The sequence below is a fragment of the Sciurus carolinensis genome, chromosome 15 (assembly GCF_902686445.1).
Source record: "Sciurus carolinensis chromosome 15, mSciCar1.2, whole genome shotgun sequence".
NCBI classification, from domain to species: domain Eukaryota; kingdom Metazoa; phylum Chordata; class Mammalia; order Rodentia; family Sciuridae; genus Sciurus; species Sciurus carolinensis.
This window is the reverse complement of record NC_062227.1, coordinates 37,891,776-37,913,939: the sequence shown is the minus strand read 5'-3', so window position 1 is coordinate 37,913,939 and position 22,164 is coordinate 37,891,776. Positions and strand designations below refer to the sequence as shown.

The following is a 22,164-nucleotide window of genomic DNA, read 5'->3' as shown; positions in this document are numbered from 1 at the left end:
GAAGTAGGCACAATCTCTATTCTTATCTTTATTCTTATTTAATCTTTATTCTTATCTGTCCTCATGTGATGTATTGGCAGGTACATGTTCTCATTGAAGCAGAGTTGTGATTCATGGTCAAGTCTCCAAGCCCATGAATTTCTTTATGCTTATTTTTAATAAACCCCAATTTGTGGAAGGCTTAGGGCATATATCAGTGAACACTGGTGCAACACTAGACTGTTTTTTTTTTTTTGCCTATATATTACTACTGAGGAACTCGTTGGAATTTGTTCAAATTGCAGCATTGGATGAGAGGCAGCATGGCGCATAGTCAGCGTGCAGATTCTGGGTGCTCTGTGGTATCTCAGTCATGTCTAGATATTATGGTCACTAGCCCTATAACTAGATGGCAAACATAACAACACTGTTATTTACTGACTATTGTTTAATTCCTAGAAAAGTGCATATTTTACTGCATACACCTCTATGCATTTTGTGATTTGTATCACTCATTTCTAGTCAAACCAGCTGATAAATAAAAAGAAGATCTCATGTTCCCTTCCTTTTATTCATCTCTGGGCTGAGACAGTCAACTCTAAACGTTCATTGAATACCCCTGTCATGTAAAGAAGAGAAAGAAAGAAAGTGGGAGAAGTAAGGAAAGATCAGTTTAACCATAAAATCTGCAAAAGACCATGAACCTAATGATCCTTCTAACCTGGACAGCTGATTTCATCCTGCCTTGAGGTGTAAGTTTTCTTGTGTCCTCTCCCCTCTCATTAACTGTGTAATATTTCAGATATAACAGATAAGGACCTGAGGCAGGAACCATATGGCTTGTTGGAAGAATCACTGAAAAGTGAGCAAGAAGAGGAAAGGAGAACCAGGCTGCAGGGAAGGGGATTGGCTCAGGGTTTTGTTCTGTGTGTGATGGGAACAATTTGAGCTTGATCCAGCTTACATTTTTTGAAAGCTAACATAGATGACCTGAAGAGTGCAAACAGGAGACTCAATAGAGGTTCTCTCTATAACTTAACTGGATAACAACTGACAATAAGATGGTAGCTGTGCAGGTGGCTTTTTGTGGTTATATTTAAAAGTGGAGCTGCAAAACTTGCAGAGAATGAATATATTTGGAACAAAACAAGTATCAAACTCTACCCCTAGACTCAGAGTCTGAGCATTTGAGTGAAGGGTAAAACTATCCACCATAGTTGTGCAGTTGGTTTTATGGAGGGTAGGAAGGTTGAATCAGGAGTTGGCCTTGCCATCCATTCAGTTTGAATTACCTATTTGATGTATCTAAGTGGAGAGATGTCAAGGAGACAGGTGGATGTGGGAGTCTACATCTCAGTAGGAGGATCAAAGTTTAAACACACATATTCAAGATTCTTATGGATACAACTGATTTTTAAAACCTCAGGGCTGGTTGCAGTTACTTAGGGTGAGAGTATGAAGTGAAGGTCCTGGGCTAAACCCTGAGGCACTGAAGGGAAGGAGAAGGAACACCAGAGGAACCAGCGTTTTTGTTAACTTTTCACTGCTGTGATTAAAAGGCTCAATAAGGACAATTTTAGAGGAGGAAAAGTTTATTTGGGAGCTCACAGTTTCAGAGGTCTCAGTCCACAGACAACCAGCTCCATTCCTCAGGGCTTGAGGTGAGGCAGAACAACATGGTGGAAGAGTGTGGTGGAGGGAGGCAGCTCACCTGATGATCAGAAAGCAGAGAAAGAGTCCACTGGCCAGACAAAAAAATATATATATACCCTAAAGTTATACCTGCAATGACCCACATCCTCCAGCCACACCCTACCTGCCTTCAGTTACCACTCAGTTAATCCCATCAGGGGACTAATTCATTGATTGGGTTAAGGTTCTAATAAGCCAATCATTTCTTCTCTAAACTCTCTTGCATTGTCTCACACTGAGCTTTGGGGAAGATACCTCACATCTAAACCATAACGAATGGGGGAATCCCGAAGAATACACCCAGGAATTAGTTTCATTCAGAGTGTATCTGATTGTTGGTTTTGTTGGCTGTCCTTAGCACTTGATCTTTTTTATGCCTAATGATTTGGGAATTTCAGGCTCATTGTGAATGAGATTTTTGTTTTCTTCTTTCAATTTGTCCTTGCACGAACCCAGCCTTAGCCCCAGCCCGTCTCATTACTTGGAGTCCAGTGGCATCATGGCTGCTGTGTCCTGCTTCCTGTCCCTTTCATGGTTCTGCAGAGGCAGAACTTCCAGGTGCCCCTGCTTGTTTCCTATCCAGGTGACAATTTATACTGGTTCATTTCTGTCTACAGACGTGTTTATTTTGCTTTCAAGTCTGGCTAGTTAGTTTCTTTTTTTTCTATCTTTATTTTTTATGCCCCTTAAAATTTGATTATTGCTGTGTATTTGGACACACTCTCGTGCCATGCTATCAGAAAGTCTTAATACTTTGAATTTATAGACAATAAAAATCACATTTAATAATTATTTCACCATTCCTGTTCAGGTATGTGTATGTGTGCGGTTTCTTTAGTCACTTTCCCAAATATTCACAGCTGCTGTTTTCCTTCACCTATATGCTTCTGGAAGTTAAATGTCTACAGCAAGTTAGTTTAAAATTTAAGAAGAAAAAAAAAAAAAGATGTTTTAGGTTAGTATCCTAAATTAGTATTACTGGGGCTTTTAGGCAAAAAGATACAATTCAGACTAGCCTGCTTATTTTATCTACTCATCAGGATAGGATAAGGATATTATTTTAGTTTTACTTGATTTATTGTAGCTAATACATGCAGATTGGGTTATGGTAAGTTGGCAGCAAATAACATGTGCCCAGAATACTTGTCTTAACATCCTTTTGGTTAACACGATGAAAATCCTCTAATAAGTGCTTGTGTATTTACACAGGATAAATTAAATGTGAGAAATCCTTATCCCTGTAAGATGTAAAGATACCTTGACCCTTCCTAAGTATCCCTGAAAGTTGGGCTAAGAGCCATAGGGACATCTGGGGAGAGTTGGGAAGGGATTAATCCTCCCAGGCAGACAACTCATGCACCTAAGATGTTTTCCAGATAAATCATGTGGTGTGCAGCCTCAGCATACTTGAGATGGCTTTAATGTTAGTGTGCGACAATTAATCCCTTTCACTTTGATATAATTAGTGAGAATGGTGAAATAGGAGTGCAGTCACATTTTCAAGAGGAAATGTCACCCCATTAAGGAGGGTGAGGCTTATTATTATCAGTTGAAGCGGCAAATTTTTGAAGCTGCAGCTATTGAAATTGCTGAGTTGGTGTATTCTCAGAGGTAGATGTTTCTTTCTGGCAATGAGAAAAGGAGGAACACTTCTGAAGAGTTGTTTTTGGTGCTCACTCCCCACCACACATACCTATTTTTTTTTCTTCCTAAACCAGTGATAACATTTTGACATCACAGCAATTATAGGATACCATAATAAAAATTTAGCAAGCATAAAGTGTTATATCTAAATATAGCTAACTGCCATTTAAAAAGAACATTACCTATCTTAAGCATTTATATGTGTGTGTAAAATCCTTAAATTTTCCTTTCTTTCTGTTATGGTAATGCACTTAATATGTGCTGTAGATTACTTGCCCTTGTCTTCAGACCCACTCTCTCATGCCATGCTATCAGAAAGTCTTTATATCTTGAGTTTATAGATTAAAAATCACTTTTAATAGTCCTGTTATCATTCCTGTGTAGATGTGGTCATGTGTGGTTTTCTTTCAGTTATTGTCCCGTTGTGTATTAAACTGGAATGAGTTGAACTGGAGCTCAGAAATACTATCCCTTTAAGTTGGAACAGTGTCTTTTGCTACTAGAACTGCTTTCTAGGGTTTATGCACTAATTCTCCAAAAAGTTGGAAAATGGGTAAGGTGCCCTGCATTCAGTCCTTAGTACCAAAAAAAAAAAAAAGAAAAAAGTTGGAAAATAGTGAATTGGAGACAATCACAAAATGATACACTGAGTCCTCCAAGTTATATGATGATGTTTCCCAAATACTAATCTGTTATTAGTATTCTTGAATTAATGAATGTACATGAGAACGTGTTAATTTTTATTGGCACTTTAGGGATTTCATGAAATCGCTTTGAATAACTTCATTGCCTTTATAAAAGAAATAGTAACATTGCTGAATTTTTTACAGAATTCTCCGTCTATGACTACTTAATACGCATCATGTTGCTAATGTCAAAAAGCGTAGGCAGACTTCAGAAATAACAGAGTTTGGGTGTTGCTTTGATTAAATGTTTATAGTTTACTATAGTTTGTAGTTCAACTTGGCCGCTTAGGAAGTTCTTCCCATCACTTAGTGATGCATCTATTTGGTGGATTGGCAGTGAAAAAAAAAAATGGAGTTCAGCTTTTAAACTATGAGTTATATTTTATTATGACAGTGTTTCAGAAATACATTACTATTCATATTTGATCGTGATTTCTTTCTGCTACTAACAAGTAAAGGAATAAACATTTCTTAAATTGTTGGGTTTAGAATAAAGTCTTATAATTCTCTTTTAAAACTATTATCAGGAAATGACTTTGGATGTAATAGTTTAATAATTCAATGGACTTTAATTTCACTTAATGTGGTGTCTTGTCATACCAGTAGGGCCAATTTGCTTAGCCAACAGTATGTTCTTTGTACCTCTTTCTTTGTTTCAAGAAACACGTAATATCCTTTTGTACCTTTTATGGTCTCTGTGGTGCATTTTGAGCATTTTGAGGCCATATTGTTGAAACTGATTGAGACACAGTTTCCTTTTACTTGCCCCCTGCCTTGTCTACTGGTGTTTTTGAAAACTTCAATGATTAAAAATTTGTTTTCAGTAAAAAAATTTGTGTTGAAATCTCCCTCATCTTTAAAAAGTCAAAGAAAACCCATTGTTTAATTAGGATTCTATATTGACATCAGTAGCCTGAAATATGGAGCTAGCTAAATTGCCTCAAATTTCAGCAACTAATAGTCATTCAGTTGGGGAAAGGGAAAGTCTACCACCTGTGATCATAATTTAATGAGAGGTAGTGATATTCAGTGTAATTTCTTACTGGCACGTCCTACAAAAAAAAAAAAAAAAAAAAAAAAAGAAAAGAAAAGAAAAAAAAGGAAAAAAAATAATGAAGAAGAGAAGAAAAGGAGAGAAAATAATTCTGCCTGAACGCTGATAATTTTATATATTTGTAGCTGGATTCTGTCAAAAGGAAAGGTTTTCCTTGAATTTTATGGCATAAAAATGCCTAGAGGAAGAATATCAATGAAATGAAGAACTGCTTAAATTTTGAGTTATTTAGAAATATATAAGGGGTAATAATATATAAAATTGTATGCATAGTATTATTAGACTACTGAAAATCAAAATTTCATATTTCTGAGGTCATAATCATTCTTCTCTATCATCCCTACTGCTGTTTTGATTTTTTTTTTCATTTTCATATCCCAGAAGAACATCATGGGGCTTCATTCCTTTCTTTGACTCGTGACAGCTTGTATACAGATGTTAGTTAAATTTTACATGACTTTCCCTGGAAAGGGAAAAAATAACACTTCCTCTACCAGATTTCATAACACTTTCACAATGTTACAATAAAACTTTTTTCCCCCCCACTGGGCAGAGAAGTGTCAAAACTTTTAGAAATAAAAGTGTTTTTTTTTTTCTTGTGAATTTGACCTACAATAAATTTGATTTAGTCATTTTTATAGGCATTTTCATTTTATTTTCCTGAGTTGAGTACTTAGGTCACTCCAGTGGTGGCCTTATCAGACGTGATAGGCTAGCATGGGCTGTATTAAGTTACCATGTTTTCTGTGTCTAACTCATGCCTAACTCATTCTCCATGCAGTCACTGGTGGGTTGGTGGGTCAGGTGGCTCTCAGGGCTGCTCTCCATGGGGTGGCTTACTCATCCCCAGGTTTGATCTTGTGTTACCTCCATCTGGAATGCTCTATAATGATTACCACAGCAGGGGAAGAGGGCAGAACTTTGAAATGATTGCACTGGGAAGAGAGAGACATCACTTCAGCCCCCAGATTTTATTAGTTCCATTGTCTTGCCTAATCTTAAGGACTGAAATAAGTTTAGTTTCTCTGAATGTCTAGGAAGGGGAGAAAAACCAAAGAAAATGCTGAGCATTACTATTGCCTAAATAAAGCTTATTATTATTCCAGTAGTGTGGCAAAACAGATCAGCATATTCCACCAGGAAGGCCGTGAATGGGATACAGGTGTGCCACTGATATTTGTTTTACCTGTTTGTTGTTGTTGTCTTTGTTTTGTTTTTGTTTTTTACTTTTTAAATTTATTATAGAATAAGACAAACAACATAAATGGCTCACATTCTGTTTCTACTAGACAGTGCTGCCCTTTGGACTGTTAGTGGCTAGCTCCCTAGGCCGAGAGAGGAGAACAATTCTGAAGTATCAGAAGGGCAGTCTCTTGGGTGGTCCAGAAGGGTAGAGTCTCAGGCTGAGGATATTCTAACAAGGCCCTGGCATAGTTGTTCCTGTTAATGCCATCAGTCTTGTGTGATTCTTGGAAGGCTCCCTGAATTATACCCAGTCCCATCCTCCACTACCATTTTCAGAGGGTAATACCAAGATTTCTTAGCTGCTTCAGGCCACCATTGTATGTTGCTCCAGATAGCCTCTACCCTGTTAGACAAGAAGGAGGGTTAGGTAAATGAAGGTAGAAGAACAGTCATGGAGACAGATTTTGCTAGTACGTCCATAGTCTCATTTTCTGAGCAAATGAGAGCCTTGAGTTTCTCTCTTGCTCCCGAAGAGGAGGCAAAAGAATCAGAAGAATGTAAAATTAGTTTGTTGAACATGCTGTGAGGATCAAAAAAAGCATGTCTGAAGACTTGGTTGAGCCTACCAGCATGTGACCACTTCTCTACAATTTAAAGTTGCACACAAAAATAGTTTCTGATAAAGCTGTTTATTTAATTGGTCAGTGGAATCTAGTGACTTCAGAGTTGGTAGAATCCAGCCTCCTAAAAGATTAAGAAACTAATTAGGTAATATAATATTGATCCCCTAAAATTAAACTTTTTAAAATAAAAATATTCAAAAATAAAAATATTCAATATTTTATAATGAAACAGTTAAAATTATACTTGAATGCCTCTTTATGGCTCTATTTCCAAAACTTCTTGCAACTGGCATTTTTTTTTTCTTTTTGTTATTTTCTGACTTTTCTGAGTAAGACTAGTATAGACCTGTTGTGGCAAATGGCTCCCAGGACACATCTCCCCTGGCTGTCTCTCTGGCCAAGAACTTGCCCCCACCCGGAGCAAGATTCAGAATTTCTCCATTTCCACACTAATTCCCTGGAGTCTGATCGCTACTTCAGTATCATTACATAATAACCTAAATGAAGATTTTATACAAGTATTAATTTTATTAATCTTTCAATTTGCTTTCAATTTAATTTTCACTTTATATAATAGAAGACATGCATTAATTTCATCATTTAATGCCTTTGCCAAATATCAGAATCATTACTTTTGTTCATTTCAGTTGTTATTTCTTATTCCCTCCATCTTTTTCTTCTTTCCTCTCTTCATTTGATTTTCTTTCTTCCTTCCTGCTGGATTCTAAGGTCAACCACTGGTCAGAAATCTTATTCTTAATGGAAATTAATAATTAATGTTTGCTTATCTTAGAATTAAAATATTTATATTACTTAAAATTTAGGAATAAATTTCTTAGAATTAAATTAGTTTGTACATAAAATTTGCTAAATTGCTAAAGAAGACTGAAAGTTCCAGAATTACTTATTTAAAAATATTTTTGGTGGTTAGGAATGTTAAAAATGACTGAACTTTATATATTTTTAAGTTATCAATTATTAAGTTAAAATTACTGATTTTTCTCTAATGTTACTGTATGTTTAAATTTCAAACTTTTCATATGCTTTAAAGTATTTTAAGATGCAAATTCCCTGAATTTACATACACATCTTATATATCTTATGTTTATATAAATTATTCCTGCCTGCAATCTGTTTCGTCCTTAGATTTCACTTTTATGTACGTTTACTTTCTCAACACAAAGGATACTTTAAGAATGACAGCTCAAACTCATCTACAAAATGATGAGAATACTAACTTGGTAATATTATAATAATCCTCTAAAATTGAAAATTATGTACCCTTATAATTACTTTTACATGGAGTAAACATTTAATTTGTATGCAAAAGTAAGCAAATAAAGCTACTTCCATGACAAATTTTGGGGTCATTTTGCCCCAAAACAACCATCTTAGGCAGAAGACTTTCTGGACTCTCTTTAGCAGACAGTAAGAAAGTGCCTCTCTGAAACCAAGCACAGCACTATATGATCAAGCTTTGAAAGTCATTTACACAGTTTCACACTTACTACTTGCCTCCAGCATTTGCAGAATTCCTTATCTTACCAGCCTAAGTACGCCTCGTTGGTGATACACTGGGAACCAGTGAAGCAGAAGAAATACTGAAGGAATCATTTGTGCAGAATACTATCAGGACAGGCAGTGATGGCCTCACAGTGATGGCAATCAAAAGAATTATTAAATAAAAAATGCCGTCATTGCATATCAGTGACTTTAAGGCATTAGTAAATATGCTAGCACTGGAGGGAATACTGAACATCATTATTTATTCTGAAAAACAAATCAATACAAACTTCGGTAGATTATGTATGCAAGGAAGTAAATGAATACTTTGAAACAAGATATTGAGCAGACTTTATATGAGGCTGATGCTCAGGCCCTAGTGTAAACAGGTTATAAATGGCATAAAGGTGTAAACATCAAGACTTTAATCTGAAAGTTTTACTCACATGCAATCTCCTGTACGTGAAAGATTGCTCATAAATTTTAAATGCACAAAAAAATGATATGAAAATATGAATAAATAAATGGCTACATCTTTATGCAAAGATAAAGGATTAGCATACCATATTTACTGATATTTACCAAGGTACACAAAAAAGTGTCCAAAAACACTTTTTCCTCCCAAGAGTTTATCAGCTAATAGAAAAATAGATTTTGAGCATGTTTGAATGTTACTTAGTGCAGATTTGTTAAAGGTGAAAAAATTGCTAACATACCTGACTTCTTGGAGCACCTGAATGAACTTAATTGAAAACTGCAAAGGCCTGTCAAAATTATTACATGCCCAGAGCTTATGGATTTGAAGGAAAAAATTCAGCTTTTGAAAAAGGATAAAAATGACTGATGGTGATACTATATCGTAAACCCTAAAGAAAAATTAATAAGACTATTAGCAATACTGTGAAGACTTGAGGTCACATTTCACTTATTGTTCTGAAACACTTAGTGGGAAAAATTTTGAAAAACATTTATATTTTCATGAGGAATTTCAACATTACAATTGTCACTGTGGGAAAAAGAAGGAACATAAGATTTAATACAGTATCCCTCATAGAACCTTTCTTTCCTTTGGAGAAAAAGTGATAAATATCGCATTGCCCTTTGCTGACACCAACTTTTGTGAATAAAACTTTTGTTAATGGTAATTATCAAGAATTTGATGTTGCCAAAAAAAAAAAACTTGTTACAAAAAAGATATGAACACAAGTTCAAATGTCTTGTTAAAGATTTTTTAAACAGTTTAGTTGGAAGTTTTATACATATTAAATAGTTTGCATATGCCTTAAAACTCCATATTTCATTTTTCTTATAAATATATGTTTTAAGCAAATGTAATGACTTTTTCCAGCAAGTTCCTTAGAGGCATTTCCAAAATATTTCCAGGTTTATCCCATTGTACATGTGTGAAAAGGATTTGGGAGGCCTTGGAATGGCTATGAATTTTTTTTTTTTTTTTTTTTTGGTGAGGGGGATGTTCTCAAATTGAAACTTGGTAAGAGCCTAGAGTGGCTAAGGAAAATCTAAGCATATATTAACATTGCTTCGTAGCCTTTCTCCATTAGAATCGACATGTAAAAAAGCATTATGAAATACTGTCAAGACAGCTTCTCCCATACTTCTTCCCTCCTAGGTTTCCAATAGATTTCTAGTTCATTAATAATTATTGCTCTGTGCCTATGGAAGGGGATGTTCTGTTAACCCTGTGAATATATTTTTATTTTCCCAGTGCCTTTAAAAATAGCAATTAATGTGAAAAAAAAAAAAAACAATAAAATCTCAGTAGCATACTTAGGCATGAAAATCTTTTGCTGTTTTCTAATTATTTCTAAATATGGTATGTTTTACTTGAGCAAAAATTAGAAACCATATGTAGGTATTTGCACATTTTCATTCAAATGGTTTATGTAATGTTATTACCTGCTAATACATTTAATATGTAAGATCTGTGGTTTCCTGTTAATACTTTATAAGGATATTATGGTTTTATGGTTAACATTAATTTGAGGTATTACTTTAAGAGTAAAAATGTACTTTAAAACAATTATTTCCCTGGTGTTTAATTTAGTGTTAATCATGTTAACAATGTTTTATGCAGGGTAGAACACAGAAACTGCATATTATGCATGTAAACTATGTAATAGTGTAATAAAAAATTCTTGCTTAATATTATGGTGTCCTTAGCTGCAAACATTTAATTGTGTGTAGACTTATTTTAAATTTGATTAATTCTGTGGGCCAAGCTTGTTCTTTAGTTCTGGGAAATGCATTTCCTTTTCTCCCATGTTAAACAGAATTCAGGAGTTTGTACTTTGCCTTAGCTGAACACTTAAGCAAAATAAACGTCATAACATAAGGAAGATGGTTCTGTCAGAGGAAAAATTTTAAATCAAATTCTTTAGCTCCATACTTAGGATGCCTGCATAAATTATTGATTGGATTGCATTGTCCCACTGATACCAAGTTGAGGTCATTCCCTGGAATCAGATTGAGAGAGACAGAGGGTATTGACAACTATCCATTCCTTCAAAATCTAATAATAATAGCAAGTTAAGCCATCATTTGCAAGGAAAGCATTGTTTTAAATAATTTCACATTTTAGATCATTTCATGTTTACAGAAAAGCTGAAAGTGAACAGAGTTCCATATGTATCCCTCCCTCCCCACAGATTCCCATGTTATGAACATCTTGCACCATGGGGTGCGTTTGATACAATTGATAAACCAGTGATACCTTACTGGAAGTCCACAGTTGACAGTAAGGTTGATTTTGTGTTGTACAGTTCAAAGAGTTTTGTCAAAAACATGACTTGATGGTCTCACCATTATTGTAGCATACAGAATAATGCCACTTCTAAGGCTGTATTTTAATTTAATTGTAATTCGATTTAAGGATAAATTTTGTCATTGCCCCCATATTTTAAAAAAAATGGTAAATCTGTTTTGTGTTGTGAAAAAAAGAAGTGGAAAATATTGTTCATTGTTTTCCCTCCTATCTATAAAGAAGGTATTTTGATAACAGAAACAAGTCGAATCCAGCAAATTATATATTTCTTTCTAGAAGAGCCAAAAATTCATGATGTTTGCTTTATTTTCTTCAACTTCAATTTTAAATTTAATTTTAATATTTAAACCATGTCTCTTGCCTGTCTCATTCTCCCTTTCAAATGGCTTGAGTCCATTTTCACTTAATATTTTTATCACCAAAACATTTTTCAAAGGCTCTACATTTTAACTAAATTTATTAATTATGAATATATATTGTTGGTATAATCAATATTCTGTAATATAGCAGTTTCCCCCTCTTTTTTCCCCATTAACTTTTAAGTTTCTGTTAAAAAGGAAATCTTTTGTGTAAGTTTCAGAGCTTGGTCGTAGAGTCGAGGTGAATCTTGGCAAATTTGTGAAAATATCCCCAGCTCCATCTAGGTCATAGATGAATAAGACAACAGACAATAAACATTGACCAGTAGATGATAAATGGAATTCGTGTTGTCCTGTTGAAATTAGTAAGCATTTTAATTTTCATGGCTTGAAAATAATAATACATCACTAACATTGATGAAGCAGGTAACTGTGAACCAGGCTCTCTGCATGGAATATTTTCCAACCTTGGAATGAAGTCAGGAGTAATATTTCACCTACGGGAACTTTCTCAATTGATAGTTGACTGACTTTAATTTAAGTATTAATTCTCTGTATTGGCTGAATGGGCAAAGGGAATTGTAATGCAATATACTTCTTCAAACCTGAATAATATCCCCAAATTTTGCTTATTTTAATATTAGATCAAATGAAAATTAACATTTTTTAGAACTCAGAAAAATTTAATAACAGATATATTAAACCAATTCATATTTGGTATAGGTTAGGTAGAGGTAATGTGGAACAGCTAATTAACTTTAATTAACTGACCTTTATACAGCTTCCTCCGAAGTGCTTCTCCAGTGTCAGATTCTCTAAGGTCAACCACTGCTCATTCATAGGATGTTCAGTAACCCTTTGTAGAAAAAGGCACAATTTTTTTTTTTCTCCTTTGCAAGTTCATTTTTTCCAAAGGCCTCCTCCTCTCCCTCCCTGTATGGTGTAGATCTGGAATATCCCCCAAGATTCATTATGTTGGAAGTATGGTCTCCAATACAGCAAGAATTAATCCAACAAGTAGAATAATCCATTGATTGATGAGTGGACTACTGGGAGGTGGGATCTACTTGGAGTAAGTAGGTCACTGAGGGCCTTGTAGGGAGTGGTGTTGGTCTCTGTCTGTCCTTGACTACATCCTTTCTCTGTTGCCTGGACCCCAGAAGCTGAGCAGCATTCCTCCTCCACCATGACCTCTTGCCATACACTGAATCCTCTGAAACTATAAGACAAAACAAATCTTTTCTCCTTCAGGTTGCTCATTGTCATATCTTGGTCACAGCAATGCAAAGGTGACTATCCGAAGCACTGACACCTGAATCCAAATAGTTTAACTGAGTCCTGAGTCAAAAGAATAGGCACCCAGGGTAACCAAGTGTTAATTCCCCTCTTCTATCTGCTCACACCCTCATTCCACCTGAAGTGGCTTCAGCTACTGCCCTCTACAGGGCGCTTAGGATATATTCTGATTTAATAATTTCTTTTTTTTTTTATTAATTTTTTTTATTTGTTCTAATTGGTTATACATGACAGTAGAATGCATTTTGACACATTGCACACAAATGGAACATAACTTCTCATTCCTCTGGCTGTACATGGTGCTGAGTCACACCAGTAGTGTAAGCATACGTGTTTATAGGTTAATGATGTCTGTCTCATTCTACTGTCCTTCCCATCTCCACTGTCTCACCTCTTCTCTCTCTCCCCTCTTCACAATGCAAAGTTCCTTCATTCTTTCCTACCCACCCCCCACTACGAATCAGCATCCACTTAACAGAGAAAACATTTGGCCTTTGGTTTTGGGGATTGGCTTATTTTACTTAGCGTGATATTCTGTAGTTCCATCTATTTACCTGCAAATACCATAAGTTCATTCTTCTTTAAGGCTGAGTAATATTCCATTGTGTATATATACCACAATTTCTTTATCCATTCATCTGTTGAAGGGTACCTAGGTTGGTTCCACAGTTTAATTACTGTGAATTGAGCTGCTATAAACAATGATGTGGCTGCATCACTATAGTATGCTGATTTTAAGTCCTTTGGGAATAAACTGAGGAGTGGGATAGCTGGGTCAAATAGTGGTTCCCTTCCAGTTTTTCTGAGGAATCTCCACACTGCTTTCCATAGTGGTTTTGCCAATTTGCAGTCCCACCAGCAAAATAAGAGCATGTCGTTTTCATTAATTTTAAATATGTCATTTACCGCTATTCTCCCAAAAGTCTAAATTTAGCATGATTTTCCTCACAAGCATTTATCAGACCTGTCATTTCTTTAATTTTATTTTTTTTAAAGCTTTAGGTCTTAATATCCAAGAGTCATGATTGTAGATTCTTTTGAACTTTCTTAAGGAAATGACTAGAAGTCGAACTTCCACGGGCACAAATGGCTGCCCAAGTTTTCCTTCTCCATCTGTAGAAGAGAAATAGTGATTCCCACCTCCGGAGGCTGTTGTTACAGTGAAAGTATACAACCTGGTCTTAAGTGCCTGGCATTCAGCAAATGCTCATTCTGTTTCTTGCACTATCAGCAAATTAATACACATTTTGATTACTTGAAGGAACTGTGTTTGTTGTTTTCATTGCTGAGTGTTGCTATTGCAGACTGTTTCCCATCTGTTTCTAGTTTTTTTTTTTTTTTTTTTTTTTTTTTTTTAGTTATCAATGGACCTTTATTTAATTAAATAATTAATAAATACATGGTGCTGAGAATCGAACCCAGGGCCTCACCCATGCTAGGCAAGTGCTTTACCACTGAGCCACAACCCCAGCCCTGTTTCTAGTTCTTTTAAAAGTTGTAAGATTTTAATGGATTATTTAATGAGCATCAATACTCTCGCTATCACCATTAGGTGTCCTAGTCAACAAAAGAACCAAAACCCTCTGTCAGAAAACCAAAATGAGTTGATAGTCTGCCAGTCTAGTCAAATGAAACCTTTAATAAATAAGCATTATTGCAATAATTATTACATTAGAAGAGTTCATGTGTTTGAATGGACAAGAAATGCAAACAAAAAGAAAAATTTAAACTGAAGAATTCTGGGCACTCTTAAATAGTCATATGCTGGCACCTTCTTAAGGACATCTTGATGGACTCCTCTCCTGGAATAATGGCCTGGCTCTAGGACCTTGGTATGGAAAATGGGAGGTGATCAGTGTAGGGTGTGGACAGCAGTGAGGTGGGGAATGAGTGTGGAATCTGGGCAGATTGTGTGTTAGAAAATGATATAAATGAGGTGAAGACAGAGTGGTCAGGAATAGAAAGAGCATTAAGAAAGCATTGCATGGTACCCTAATGACTTCATGTGCAATATTACAGATTCTAAGCCAGAAGCAGAAAGTCACAGCAGAGGTCTAGTCTAGCAGTGGGCCCCAGGACCTAGACCTGGGAGACCACAGAAGCCAGGTCAGCAAGCCAGGTGTGGATAGGTATGGAATTCAAGAGTGGCAAAATTTAACATGAAAATGCAGAAGAATATAAAACTGTTCTGCTCTAGTTTTGAGAATCAGGCATTCCTTTGGTTATATGAGAAAAGTAGTGTTTGTACTAAAAGATGGTAAAAGTCTTTTCATTTTGACTTCTCAGCAAGGTTCCCAAAAACAATTTCAGTTTTTGTTCGGTTGTCTTTGATAAAAAATAAGCAGTTAATGTCATTGTTGCCTAGAAAAGATCCCCTTCTTTTTAAAAAATTTAAATTACATGGCATGGAAAATGGGGTAATTAGATATCAATTGGGATTCTTCTACTGTAAAGATAAACCTTTTGGTTTAACATAATTTAGTTTTAGATACTATTTTATTTCCATTTTGAAATGATAAAAATGTGAAGAAGGATGATATATGTGGCATTATGTGGAAATAAGATATTCAGTAGTTAAACTATTTTATTACTTCTATCAAGAATTTTATGGTTACTAAGGGAAATAAGCATGCATGTTATTTGGCTGTGGTTTTGTGTACATGGCAGTGAATTTATATTAATGAAAATGAAGAAACTGTTATCCTTTTGTATATGGAGTGGGGGCAGCTTGTAAAAATTTTACTTAGATCTTGAGTAATGAGAAAGATGTGTGATTATAGTTTGTAATATGTACCTATTGATTGCTTTCCAAAGTGAATCCTATGTAGTTGTGGTCAGAATACAGTCATATGTGGAAATGAAAAATTGCCTTTTATTTGATGCTTTTACCTGCAAGTCCCATCGAATTTTTCTTCAAAAAGAATGAATATAAGGGAAAAACAATCTTCCATAGAGAATATTTTTGGTTTTATTATTGTTTTGTCTTAAATATGTCTAGTTCTCCATTCATAAACACATTTTCAGCTTATTTGTTGAGACATCAGTGGATTGATATTCCATTTTAAAAAGCATTGATTTTCTTCAATTTAAAGTCATTGCATTTGAGATTGAGATAATTAGGATCCTGAAATCTTTTTTCAGGGGGTACTGGGAATTGTACTCAGGGACACTGGACTACTGAGCCACATCCCCAACCCTATTTTTTTGTATTTTTTATTTAGAGACAGAGTCCCACGGAGTTGCTTAGTGCCTCTCTTATGCTGAGACTAGTTTTGAACTCGAGATCCTCCTGTCTCAGCCTCCCAAGCTGCTGGGATTCCAGGAATGCGCCACCGCGCCCAGCTGATCCTAAAATATTTTTTGATCCTTCTATTTTTGGGGGAGGCACTAGGGATTGAATTTAATCCTTCTATTCTTAAAACATGCATTTTTTTTAATATTAAGGTTTATTTTGAGACATTTTTATTTTCATGTTTTTGGAAATTTTATAAAACTTATTTAACAGAACTATTACAAGTACCAGGCAGGATATACATCACTAATTATTCACCTTTCAATAACCGTGAGGTCTTGTAATTCTAGAGCATGGTGGGCATCGGATGTTAATAAACAAAAAGAAACATAGCAGTATTGTTTCTTCCTTTAAGCATTTGTTTAAAAATTACACATTAAGATGATGTGCCAGGAAATGTACAGAGTATCCAAGATAGCTAAGGAAATTCGTCCTTAATGTCTCTGTCAGTGAGTGTCAGGCAGGGCTATGAAGTGGGTCATAGAGCCAAGATAGCTACATGAAGGTGGAAAACATGGGGTTTGTTCTACCTTCAGTGACAGAGTGGGAGTGAGGCAGCCTCCATGAGACATGTCAGGGGAACAGCAGGTGTAGCTGAGGGCTACCAGGGGACCGTGGAGGGAGGGAGCAGCCTTAGAAATGAGAGAGACTGGCCACAACTCAAAGCTACTCTGATGCAGTCATCTCTTGGTCTCTGTGGAAGATTCATCCCAGGACCACAGTCGGTGAAAAATCCAGGGATGTTCAAGTCCCAGGCATAAAATGGCAGAGAATCTTCATATAACCATGCGCATCCTCCCACATATTTTACATCACCCAGATTTCTCATAGGGCATGCATTGCATTGGTATTATGAGTCGTTTATTGTCCTCTGTAGGGAATGATGACAAGAAAAAAGTCTGTACATGTTCCATACGTCAGCAAAGATGTACTTTGTTTTCTTTAGAACACTTCTGACCTGCACTTGAGGTTGGTTGAATCTGGAATGTAGAACCTGCAGATACGGAGGGCCCAACTGGATTCTATGAAATGAAAATGGTGTTCACAATGTGAAAATCACACTTTTGTTTCGTGCTACTTTATTTTGTTTCGTGCTATTTTATTGTCTAACCTAATACAGATTTAAGTATCAGTTGTCTTTGCATTTGTAGTGTAGTTAGATTCTATTTGCTGTCTTTTCCAGTGAAGTTTAGCAACTGCAACGGGAAAAGGAAAGTACAGTATGAAAGCAGCGAGCCTGCAGATTTCAAGGTGGATGAAGATGGCATGGTCTATGCCGTGAGAAGCTTTCCACTCTCCTCTGAGCATGCTAAATTCCTCATCTATGCCCAAGACAAAGAGACTCAAGAGAAGTGGCAAGTGGCGGTAAAGCTGAGTCTCAAGCCAACCGTAACTGACGAATCGACAAAGGTATAACATCCAAATGTGGCATTGGAGCTGATGTCTACAAAACAAAAATTTATACAGTAAAAAAACAAACAACAACAACAACAAAAAAACCCGTGTGTGTGTGTGTGTGTGTGTGTGTGTGTGTGTGTGTGTGATTTTGCTTCATATCACATGAAATGGATGGCCAATATTTGAATTTTTGTATCAACTGCAATCACTTTACCAGTAATTGATATACATTTTTTAAAATATTTTCTTAGATGTCGATAGACCTTTATTTTATTCATTTATTTATATGTGGTGCTGAGAATTGAACCCAGTGCCTCACATATGCTAGGCAAGTGCTCCACCACTGAGCCACAACCCCAGCCCCTACTATATTTTTAATCTTTTAAAATACTTAGACATAAGTATATTTTTAGCGACCAGAAATTGCATTTGAAAGATTTGTTTATACTTTGAGGTTATAATTTAATTAAAATTAGAAGTAGTTTGTTTTGAATTTCTTAGAAGCTTTACAACCTGTTAAATATAACCACAAAATAAATACTTCTTTGCAAGTCATCATCAGTCAAATTTATTAGATGGGAAGTACAGATTTACAGTAGGAACAGAAAAGCATTTCTGGAAATGAGTGTTAGGGTTTGTCTTGTCCCTTAATAATCAAATTAGGAGTGCAAATTATTTATAGTACTGATATGACTTTTAGAAATGATATACTCCCTCTGGTGGAAGCTGCTGTGAGCCAAAACATAAAATAAATGAGGTACATTTTCAAGAGAGTCCTGTTCAATTCTATTCAGAAACATTTATTGAGCACTTACTTTGTATGTCACTATATTAAGAACTTTGAACAAGATACAGTAAATTCTTTAGGAATGTTATGATAATATTATTTTCTGAATATTCTAGTTTTTTTATTTAATTCAAAACAGTTACTGAGGGAGCACACCCATATATTTTGAAGTCCATGATTTTACGAACTGTGACCATTACTTTTTGTACATTTATTGTACTGTGAGAGACGAGAATACACACATTCAGTTCTGGTATTTAATTGTAAATGTGATATACACAACTGTAAATAAAGGAGAACAAATATATCCAAGGAAAATATATCATTTTTTTTTCTTATGCTATTTGTTGAGGTTCCATTATGTGAAATTTTAATTGATCAATTAACTATTAAAGAATTCACATCATTTGGATAATATAAAGTAAAAACCTGATAACAAATGGAGTAAAAAGATGCTTTTGTTATTTTTGATGCTCTGTGTTCTAACAAAATAACTTGGGTGTTTGCACTGAAGCAGGAAGGGCTAATGGCTAAATCGTCTACAGATATTGGGAGAAACAGAAGAAAATGTTGACATCTAGCAGAGATTAATACCTAGTGTGCAAAGTGGGTCATTTGCAGCATCCATCATGGCTGACATAGGTTTAGAATAATTACAGCATTAATTCTGTGGGATTTAATAGGGTCATAAATATTTGAGACATTCCTTAGCAGTATGTATTAAACTTCCCTTGGAATTCAAATTATATTTTAGCACATCAAGATCTAAATTTAATGTACAGTAGCACATTACCTGAACTGTGGTTTAGACTAATGAGAAATATATAAAAGGGTACTATTAAATTTTGCTCAGTATTAAGCTACTATCTAAGATGGTTTATAGAAACTGTAAATAGTTTACACACCTGAGCCAAATAATGATTGTTCAGAATTCAGCGTTTCAATGAACAGTGCCATTCAGAAATTTTATGCTGTTTATTTCTATTATTTTAATAAGGGGATAAGGAAAGGGCCTCCAGAGTTATTGTCTGTTCATAATAAACTGTGATTCCTACACTTTCAGGTCTTCATTAATATTGATGTTCTTTCAGAAAATGTTTTTCGTAGTACTCAGGAATGTCTTGTTATATTTTAATGCAAAGGAATCCCATGAAATTGAAGAGATAGTATTCCCAAGACAATTCACCAAGCACAGTGGGTACCTACAAAGGCAGAAGAGAGACTGGGTCATCCCTCCCATCAACTTGCCAGAAAATTCCAGAGGACCCTTTCCTCAAGAGCTTGTCAGGGTAAGGTGGTGCAATTTTAATTATTTCCGTAGCATGTTGTAATTATCTGTTAGAAATGTTTTCGTCTATTTTTTTTTTTTTTACAAAGTAGAGTTTATGACATGTACGGAAGCGTTTTTTCTGTAGGTGGGTTTTCTGCAGTGTTGTAGAAAACCTTTTCTTGTTTTCCTTTGTTATCTCTTGCACTGTTTGTAGGCAGGCCTCTCTGTGGTCCTGCACGCTGTGGCTGTGCATCTCATTCAGTATGTGAGTTCTCAGGTAACGTGCCTCCCCACCCACTCCTCACCCACTCTCAGCACAGACCCTGGAGCTGCCCTGCTGGGAGATAGGCTCTCTGTGGTGATCTCTGCCCTCCACAGACCGCTTTTGAGCCCAAGAAAAAATAAAAGGGCAATCACTGCTAAAAATGCCAGCACCAAGTACATTTGAAAGTTTTTTAAAGAGAAAAAAGAATGACCTCTGATACCATTATCAGAATCCCTGGGGCAGTGTTAAAATCAAAGGCTTTCAAATCTGAAAAGTTAGTTTTTTTCAGTTCCTCCAGATGCATTCCTTCAGATGAAGAAATTAAAAATACAGATATTTTTGCATGTTTAGTAAAATTATCAGCCCATTATTCATGACAGAAGGACAACAAGACAAAATCGTTATATTTCCATTTGGTAAAATGTAAATATTTCTATAGATGATGATTTTACTACTTGGAAACATATTTACTGAGAGATGTGGATTTTTTAATAAACCACTTAACTTGTGTTACATATTCTATCTTAGGCACATTGTAATTCAGTTTACCAATGAGCACAACCCCCAAGTAAAGGTGCTGTTTTTCTGTATCAGTGGAATATGAGAAAAAAGAGAATTGAGCTTTAACTTTAAAAAAAACACCACTAGATTTTACTAATGGATTTAGTTTATTTACTCAACACATTAAGATCTATTATTTTTACCTCCAAATGGTATTGCCCAATCAACCCTTTTGGTATGCCTGTCTGCCTTCTTCCCTCTCTAGAATCTCTTCAGCCTCCAATGGCTACTCATACATTGACTTAATTTTCCTGGGAGCAGTTGTTTTTGTGAAAGAAGGAAGTATGCTTATAGTTCTGTTCTGTTTGGGAGCATAAAAAATATTACTTAAGATCCTTCTCATAGGCTTCATTATTAATAAAGAATTATAGTATTAGTTGCCCTTTTAAAATGATATGGGAAGATTTCTTGCAATGAATAGTCTGTACAAAGCAAGTAACAAAATATGATGTCCCAGCTCAACCATGTTAGAGTTCTATGTAGGCATATTTCACACTATGGGTAGATAATTATCTCGTACTGGAATTGATGATAAAAGGTCAACAACTTTTATTTCAATTAACTTGGACACCTGTTACTGTGTTAAACAGTCTAACCTGGAGCTTCTAAAAACTGACACTCCTAAATTTTGACTTTTTGCACTACTTCTAGTGAGCATTCTTTTAAATGTGAACATTGCCCTCTGTCTTTCTGGGGATAGGTGACATCTCATTTTAAAGCCTGTTACCAAGAAGCAGAGAGGAGGGGTAGGCACTGGGAGATTTTCAGTGGTGTTCTGGAAAAGGATGGAGCAAGTTTGTAACTGAACTAGGCTAGGAATGTGTGGCATGCCCTGTCTCTGATAATGAGCTCTCTCATTGAATGTCTTTGTTTTCTTGGTCCTCAGATCAGGTCTGATAGGGATAAAAACCTTTCACTGCGGTACAGTGTCACGGGTCCAGGAGCTGACCAACCTCCGACTGGCATCTTCATTATCAACCCCATCTCAGGTCAACTGTCAGTGACAAAGCCTCTGGATCGTGAGCTGATAGCCCGGTTTCATGTAAGATTGCAACCAGCTGATACATCTTTGTGTTTCTACCCTTCTAAGTGTGTGTGGAATTCACCTTTGCCTCCTAGGAGTCTGAAGGCCTTGACACTGAGAGTTTCAACACCAGAAATGAAATTTGTAGCTTTTTGTCTGATTTTGATAATTCTAATGTTTTTATAAAATGTATTAATGCTCTTAGTAAAAACAAAACAATGCCAAAATAGAAAAAAAGAAGTTTGCCCCTACTCTCATTACTCTTTACATTTTCTTACTTGCCTTCAATTATCTGGTTAAGAAAACCTATAAGAGCAAATTATGAATGAGGTCAAAACCATTGAACATAAAATATAGAGATCACACCATTGTTCTTGGATGCATGGTGCTGTAATCAAAGTGAATCCCATACTCTTATTTTCTGTTAAATTTTCTTCTGGATTTCTTTTTCTTTTTTTATTACTCAGAGCCTTTTATCAATGAAAGGTGTTAATGCATGGTTTGTCCTACATTTTCCTCTGTTCTGTTGACTTCTAAACACTTTATAATTTTTGCCATAATATAACATAGCTTTTAATATTGTAAAATTGATTTTTGAAAAAAAAATGTATTATACCTTCTGGTTTCCAGATATGTTGATAAGGGCCTTCCCTACTTCCAGCTGCTCCTCTCCCAATTTTTATCTGTTGGATTAACTTTCTGTGTTTAAAATTTAACCTCTGTGGATTTATTTGAATAAAAGGAGAGAGGGACATGGGCCCACT

General features: G+C 35.5%; 1 protein-coding gene across 1 annotated transcript in view; it reads left to right on the top strand.

Moving 5' to 3' along the window:
* The window catches only part of Cdh2 (cadherin 2), a 217,083-nt gene that overhangs the window by 134,567 nt on the left and 60,352 nt on the right, over nt 1-22,164 (top strand). Inside the window, exons 3-5 of the mRNA XM_047526537.1 lie at nt 17,279-17,505; nt 19,423-19,569; nt 21,263-21,418. Coding sequence (XP_047382493.1) covers nt 17,279-17,505; nt 19,423-19,569; nt 21,263-21,418 — 530 coding nt within the window. The remainder of the gene's footprint in view (nt 1-17,278; nt 17,506-19,422; nt 19,570-21,262; nt 21,419-22,164) is intronic.